Consider the following 8,484-nt stretch of genomic DNA (forward strand, 5'->3'; position numbering starts at 1 on the left):
ATGTCAAATTTAAATGACTTCAACAAAAAGTACCAAATTAAGTTGTCATTAATATTTAACATAATTTAAGTACTAAATTTGGGATACAATTTACCAAATATATTGAATTAATGAATATCACCCTCTATACCTTACATCAATGCATTTATGACATTCAAAATTTAGTACCCAAATTTGATTAATATAATATTATTGTTATTTCTGCATAAACTACAAAGGGACATGCTTGATTTCAATCTCACCGCAATGCAAGACACATGACTACAACAAATGGTTAAAAACCAATAGTTAAAATGCAGGGCATAACCCCTGTGCATATACATGAGGGTATACATTTCACAACATCAATTAGTAAAAAATAAACTCTATATGCATCTTCCCAATCTCAAAGCTTAGCAATTCACTATTAACTAAATTAGACATTAAAAAATATATATAGTAATTGGTGCAACATTGCTCTATGTACAAAAAAAAATGTGAATCATCAATGTCTATAATTCTTCATTATCGTCATCTTTTATCTTTTTTGAATCATCAACATCGATAGCCACAACCTTCTTAACTCCAACCCTTGAAGGCCCTGCTCGAATCTTAAAACCTAAATGCACATTCCCCGCTACACCACCAACACTGCCACCGCCACAACCTTCCTCCTCCTTTTTCAAATCACCAGGCGGCAAAAAACAATCCATAGACAATCCCCTAATGTTAAAATCCACTTCCTCGATCTCCCACACCTCCTCCATCCTTGTCCGCGAATGGCTTTCAGAGCTCTCACCGTACCTAAACAACGCCACATTAGTCCTTCCGGCATGTGCAATGTTGATGCCATCAATGGTTCTGTAATCTTGAATATGAGACTCCATTGTTGTCTCCCAAAACACGCTGTCATGAGCTCCATTTTCAGGGCTGGCTTTGATTCGGAGGAGGTGAGAGTCTTCTAGTTGGACCAAGAGCCCTGTTCTTTGGCTAAAATAGCCCCACACCGTGTGCCTAATGATCTCTACATTGCTGCTGCTTCTTGCTCGCAGTGCCGATGGCTCGGCTTCTAGTTTTAACACAAAGCAGTCTTCATCGTTGATGGTTTTCTCTCCAATGCAGACTGAGTTGGAGAATAAATTTGCAGTGGACCTTGGATCAAGACCCTGTTCAACAGTGTTCAATTCATCAATTATAAGTTTTATGTAAAAATTAAGCACTGTTCATTAAAGAAATTCGCTTCCCTTTCCTAAATTGCTTTACTTTGGCAATTTTTTAAAATCATATGTTTAGATTTTGTTTATTCATTAATCTATTAAATTTTTGGGTTCAATTTTTTTTTTTCTTGAATTTAATATTGAGTTTGGAAGTATGGACAAAATTGAATTATTAATTTACGTCTATATATATCACTCCACATTGAGTTAGTATAGATATTTTTGATCTCGTGTGTTGTAAATTTTTCATATATTTGGTAAAACTCTTTTTATGTATCAAAATTGCACCAAAAAAAAAAAAAATATTCAGTTTGTTTGGTTTCAGTTTTTTGAATTCAGTTTTTCAAAAATTGTTATTTTTTGTATTTTTCTTTTGTTTTTAGTGAATATTTTTTTAATTTTAGGCAATTTTTTACTTTTTTAGATGCACTTTACTTAGATGTATCTAAATAGTAAAATATTTGTGAAAAAATATTTAAAAAAATTAATAAATACACAAAAATACGAAAAATATATTGAATTTTCAATTTTTTTGTATTTTTTGGTATTTAGTATATTTTTAAAGATTTTTTTTACAAATATTATACTTTTTAAGTGTATTTATATTCAGTGTGTCTAAAAATTAAAAAAAAAATACTTAAAATATTAAAAAAAAATTATTGAAAACATTAAAATAAAAAAAATAAAAAAGTAAAATCTTCTAAAAATTATATTCTAAAAATCAAAATAAACAAAGTGATTCTTATTTATAATACAATTATTTTATAACTGTCTCATTGATTTAAAATTTATCCTTTAAATTTTATATTTGTTATTAAAAAAATATTAAAGACATTAACAAAATTGTGGGTAATGATTGTTGAGTGGTGCAGTCCACCAGTAGTATATGCAGGTGTGGGGGGGCATGTGGCGATTGTGATCCGTGAGCTAAATCTTTGAAGTGACACAAAGCCTATGAGATAGATGTTTTGATTAGAAGATAAGAACAGCTCATGGATGAACTCCCTTACCTACACTAGGATGGATGGACCACATAAATCTCAGCAAAAAACAAAGTTATGAGTTGTGGGGAACCTTTGATGCTATTATGGTAGGGTGAGGTGTTTTTTTGTTATATCAATTTGAATTTGAAATGAAATGAGTTGGGGGGAACCTTTGATGTAGTCTTTTCTATATGAAATGAAATCAGATTAATATATATTTATATACTTATTTAAATTGACTCTTTGTTAGTAATTTCATATAGAGTATACCTTAATAATCAAAACAATATGTTTGGTAGAATCATTCGAGTAGATTATTTATAAAAAAATAAGTTGGTCAAATAATTATATTTACATAATTGTATCACATTTATTTTAAAAAGAAACAATATATATGAATTTAAACCGTCTATTTTTTAGAAGCATTGATCATGTAATAATAATTATTCAATCAAATAAATAATCATTTCAAAAGCATATAAATTAAATTATTCAAATTATTAAAATGAATTTCGATAATAAGCCAACCGAAGACTAAAAACACCTGCTCCATTGGTGAAAATTATTAATATGAGAAAATCAAAACTTTTTCGAAAGTATAAAAAAAAAATAATAATAAAAAATGGTTTTTACAATTTCAGAACATAAAAAGGGAACTTGAGGCTGCCATGAATAACCTCAACGACAATGTTACGTAGCTCAAATTTTGTGGTTCAAAAGTGGTTCAAATGGCCAAAACGATATCGTTTTGAATACAGAACAACATAAAATGGCCAAAATGACGTCGTTTTGGCCATTTGAACCACTTTTAAGCCACAAAATTTGAGTTACGAGACATTTTCCTTACCTCAAATAGGGAGGCCCACACAAATAGTAAGAGATTTTGCCCCTTCACGCAGCACTGTGGGTGAGTTTGGGTATGGTTCAATTTTTAATTTTTTTTATTTATTATAAAAAAATTTTAAAAAATGATATAATAAAAATAAATTAATAAATAATTCATTTAAGTGGTAACCAAACCCCCTCTAAAAAATTTTTCCCCATCTCTAACGGTTAAGTTCGAGGAAACAACCGAACATGATTCCAAACAAGTGCATTATCATGTAATCAACGAAAAAGACCAAAAAGATAAAAAAAAAAAAAAAATCAGAATCATTGTTCATCACTAATATTAAATTTGTTTAAAAAAAAATTTGAAGTTATATTTTAAATTAATAATTATTAATCTAAATTATAAAATTCTATCCTTCGAAATATTAAGAATCAATATGTAATAAGTCAAATCAATAAATAAAATGAAGCATTGTCCTAAAATAAATAAATAACTTTTCCTAATGATAACTATACCCTGTTTCTACCAGATTTCTAATTTCAACTCTGTATCTACCGCGTTTCTCATTCCAATAGGCGTTTGAGCTTTCAAAACGAAAATCACACTCATTTGACTAATATCATATATAAAAATCAATATTTTTATTATTAAAAGTGCAACATACAACTCATTGTTTTGTGTGTAATCATATAAATTTTTTCAGCTTTTTTAAAAATCATCTTGAAATCGTGGTGAGTCAATTAATATAAACCAGTTGACTGGCCATGAATTCAATATGGCTTACATAATACTTTTCGAAAATTATTTTAAAATCGTGGTAAGCAGTGGCGGTTCTAGGAATTTTTGTCAGTGGTGTCAATCAAAAACTTAAATACCATATATCTTACAGAAAATTCACATTAATCATTATATCACCTATGGAGAAAAAAATCAACAAATTAATTTAAATTCTAAAATTATAAACAAAAATATTTCAATATATTGATACTATTGTTTAAGTAAAAAGACATGCTAATATCTAATATGAGTTCAAAATTGATGAGTTCAAAAGAGTAAGACTTAAAACTATGAATTCAAAATTATATTTTAATGTGTTCAATTACTAATTTTTTTCCTAAAATATAATATTTATATAATAAATAAATAAAAAAATTCACCCAGGGGATTCGGGTGACACCCCTACCAAGCTTTGGAGCCGCCCTGGTGGTGAGTCAACTGATACAGACCAATCGACTGGCCACGAATTCAATATGATTTGCATGATACCTCACATTGTTGTAATCAAATGGAACTTTTATCAGTCTCCAAACTGCAGATGGAGGAGAGAAAGATAAAGTACCTGCAGGGAACGGCGAAGAGGTCTAGGGGGACCACGAGAAGCATGAGAATTGTGCCATGGAGTCTGTCTCCAAGCAACCTTACCATCACTCCCAGCACTAATCTTACAACCAGAAACCATCAGCTCCAAACACCACAACTCAGGGCTCTTCTGCCACAACACAAACCCTCCCACCTCCCCAACCCCATTCCTCACACTCTTCATCTTCATCACCTTCCCAGCATTACCACCCAAACTATTACACCCCAAACTCATCCCATCCCCCGCGATAAACTCCGAATATGCCATCTTCACCTTCCCCATCGCATACATACTATCAATCGAATTCAATGCCTTCTCTCCCCCCGTCGCCGCCACGTATTGCTGCACAATATATTTCGCCATTGAAGCCTCCTACAAACAATAATAAAAAGTCAAATTAACACCTGTGCACGTAGGCTGAGTTAGCCGAATCACGTTAAATTTGATGGTTCTCATCATCGTGATAGTTATTTATTTTCTGGTGGTAATTACACGAACTATATGAAATGCTTACGATGGCGTGGTCTTTGATGTTTTGGGAAATGGGTTGGGTGGAGGAGATGGGGAGAGGGATAAGGGGAGCTCCAACGACGCCGAGGAGGAGCTGGATCTCTGCACTGCGGCTTCCTCCGAAGATGGAGGGTGGTGATGATGATGATCGATCGGTGTAGGGTTTGACCCATCCTTTCATGTTTTGCCATGATTTGTTCTTGTTGTTTGAATTAGTGAAGGTTTCTTCTGGGATGGGGACTTCAAGGACTGTTTCGAGACCGTCCTCGCGATCCAGGTTGGGGCAGAGTGTCCTCATATGAGAGAGAGAGAGCACAGAAAGCTTGGGATTATTGGGTTTTGCTTTTCATTTGGGAGAATTATGGAATGGAGGAGTGAGAGAGAGACTAGTAGAGAGAGAGAGAGAGAGGCTTAGATTCAAAGGGAGAGATGAGAAGCTGGTGAAGATGACCAACCGACCGTGGGCCTCTCTAACGTGCGGTTCTTTGTCTATGTCGTGACTGCACGCTTTCTCGCTCTTCTCTATCTCACCGCAAGTTTTGTTTGTTTGTAGTATTTTCTGCGCATTTGATTATTGCACTAATTTACAAGGAGTCTCATTTTCTGTAATTCAACAATACTTTTCTTGTTTTGACTACACACACACAAAAAAAAAAAAAAAAAAAAACTACTTTTCTTGCTCTGCTTTTTTTTTTTCTTTTTTCCTTTTTGACTGCACAATTTTTTTATTGTTCTCAAATTGTTAATGGGTTAGAGACGAGAGAACTCTTCATTTGTGTCTACATATATAATCATTCAATCCGGATAAAAATAGGAAGCCGCATTTCTCTCATTCACATATGAATCCAAGAGGTACGCCATTCATCTTGTAAGACGTTGGGTATAAAATATTTATAAAAATTAAATTAAAATTTCATAATTTTATTATATTTTAATTTTTTAAAATTTAGTAATAAATATAATTTTTAAAAGTAAATTATCTATCTTAAAAGTACGAAATTTGAATGGTGGATGGGAAGTCATTTTTGTGGACAAAATTATCTTACCCAACAACTCCCACATACTATACTAGCTATGTTAGTATGTTACCTAACAAAATTATATTTTGTATTTTATCTAATTATTTTGACTAGTGTATTGTATACCCTAAGTATCTTGCTCACCTCAATTCATGATCTAGGTTAGAGGATGTTATTTGGAGCTGTCGGGCTCACAAATGTCTTATTTCGATAATTCAAACTGTTTATTTTATAAGTTTTTTGTGTATATCATTCACAAAAAAAAAGTCAATTTAATCATCGTAGTTTATTCATTTTATCGTATTTGTATCCAAAAAATTGCATGACCAATATGTTTTTAAAAATAGACTTTTCATTTTTGGTGACAAAAACGATATATTGAATAGGTTATAATTATCAGATTTATTTAATTTCTTTTTTTTTTTCTGTGAATGATATACACAAGAATTATACAAAATGAACGATTCAAATAATCGAAATGAGACTCGTGATGAGTCTCAGGGCACTGACAGCACTCTTCAGTACAAATTATGAACTAGAGAGATGCCCAGTCCATACTCTAACATCAATTGGTACATTGAAAATTAGTTATCTAACCTCCAAAACTTTCCAAATATAGTTAAGAGAGAACGAGACAAAATACATCTATATTATATATTAAGGAAAAATGAGTTTTTCTAATGAGAAGGGATGTGAGAGCTTCACATGCCCAATCTCAATTTCTTATTTTTTAAATTTAAAAAATTAACTATTAAATCACACACTCAATTTTATATATGTTAGGTTTTTATTCTTGGCAATCCCGTTTGACAAAACTCTTTTAAGTTGTATTTGTTTTCGCACTTTTTATTTCAGTGAGGCTATGAGTGTTTAGATGCGAATCCAACCCGAATTATGCCTTGCAGAAAAGTTTGTGATGTTAATTCTTTCAAGATTGCCACTTCGCTGATTATAACGGGGATCGAGCTACCCGGTCAGCTCCCGGGGGTCGAGGGGGCAGCGTCATGGCGGGGTCGAGGGGCAGCACCCCCGAAGCAAAATACAAAAATGCATTCAAAGTTGCCTCCCCGCTCGAGCGTCCATTCCCCCGCTCGAGCGGAGAATGCTGAGTTCCAGAAGTTTAGTTCGCCTGCAAAAATACTGGATGTTGTTTTTTCCCGCTCGAGCGAAACTTTCCGCGCTCAAGCGTAGGTCCGCTCGAGCGGCCAATCTGACGCTCGAGCGGAGATCACGGTACAGTTTTCTATAAATACATGTTTCAGTCCAAATCTAGGATTACATCTCCAGATCTTCTTCTTGGGTTCTAGGGTTTATATCTGGGGATATTTTGCTAATTTTCTTTGATATTTCATTGAGTATTTAACTCATGATTTAAGAAGCATACATCAAAGGATTATTTGTTTGTTCTACATAAAAGAGAGAGTTGTTTTTCGGTGGATTCTGAAGAATTCGAGCCTGAAGCTTTGGTGGATTCTGAAGTGGCTCATCGTATAGACAATTCCGAGGTGAAGACGGGATTGGAAGAGACACATAGGGGTTGGTTCAATTCGGGTGTGGATTCGCTAGGTAATTGAGAGTATACCTGTGTAATTCCTTTATATCTTCTTAGTGGATTGTTTTGTGACTGTTGCCCGTGATTTTTTATCGCAGTTGGAGGTGCTCCAATTGTGGTTTTTTCACGTTAAAATCGTTGTGTCGATCTGTCTTGATTGTTTGATTGAGATTGTTATATACTACTTAAAATTGATACATAATTACAAATCAACATCTAGGGGGTTTCTAAATTTTTCAATATATGATTTTACACTTTTTCCAATTCTACAAATTAAAAAAGAAGGCATTTGTTTCATTTCTAAAATTATTCCCTAAAATCATTTATTCCTTACAATCAAACAAAGGAGTTTTCCAATTTTAAAAAAATAATAATAATTAAAAAATCGCACACTAAAAAATATTTACCATAAAGGATAAAATTGTTAATAAATATACCAAACAAATATGTATGTTAGACATATTTTTGTTATAAAAAATATTTTAAAATATATTTTCTAATTAAAAATTAAATAAATAAGTGGGGCAACTAACTCATGGATTGGACATGAACTAAAAACTAAAAGACTAGATTTAAACCAAGAATTGTTAACAAAAGAATTGACTGAACTTGATTTTCTAGGCTACTTTTTATGTTTAATATAATATTAAAACCTTCAAACTAGCGGCTAGCTACAAACTGATAAATTTTGATAAAACTTTAAACATAAAGTTTAAATTTATTACTATCAAATATGTTAAATAATTAATTGATCAATTTTTTAGATTAATAGGGCTAGAATATGATTTATAATTTACGGCTGCTATATCTTTAATAATTTTTATTCAATTAATAGTTTTAAACATAAATATATTTTTTTTTACCTATTCAAAAGTTGAGCATAAACCAAGATAATTTTTGATAATTAGGTGAATGCCAAGTTAACGTCAATATTGAGTGGACTAGCTTTTATATCACTTTTAATATTTAGTCTAACTCTAACACAAGACAATACTAATCCATTCTTACGTAAGTTTTATAATATAAGACAAA

At 31.9% G+C, this 8,484-nt stretch overlaps 1 protein-coding gene across 1 annotated transcript; it reads right to left on the reverse strand.

The window, feature by feature from the left end:
• Positions 1-265: 265 nt before the first annotated feature.
• LOC114308885 (uncharacterized) lies at positions 266-5,490 on the reverse strand. Its single transcript, XM_028254576.2, has 3 exons — positions 4,886-5,490; positions 4,351-4,743; positions 266-1,145 (listed from the first exon to the last, which is right to left on the reverse strand). Exons 1-3 carry the CDS (start codon positions 5,177-5,179, stop codon positions 492-494), a joined length of 1,341 nt encoding a protein of 446 aa, XP_028110377.2. The 5' UTR covers positions 5,180-5,490; the 3' UTR covers positions 266-491.
• Positions 5,491-8,484: the final 2,994 nt, after the last annotated feature.

This window comes from Camellia sinensis, chromosome 1 (assembly GCF_055761805.1).
Source record: "Camellia sinensis isolate YWXY chromosome 1, ASM5576180v1, whole genome shotgun sequence".
NCBI lineage: Eukaryota > Viridiplantae > Streptophyta > Magnoliopsida > Ericales > Theaceae > Camellia > Camellia sinensis.

Bases quoted from the DNA above. Each gene is read 5' to 3' on its own strand.
- LOC114308885 (XM_028254576.2), bottom strand. From the start codon at position 5,179: ATGAGGACACTCTGCCCCAACCTGGATCGCGAGGACGGTCTCGAAACA. The intron at 4,744-4,885 runs GTAAGCATTTCA...TATTGTTTGTAG, and splicing joins ACATCAAAGACCACGCCATC to GAGGCTTCAATGGCGAAATA. The intron at 1,146-4,350 runs GTACTTTATCTT...ACTGTTGAACAG, and splicing joins CTCTTCGCCGTTCCCTGCAG to GGTCTTGATCCAAGGTCCAC.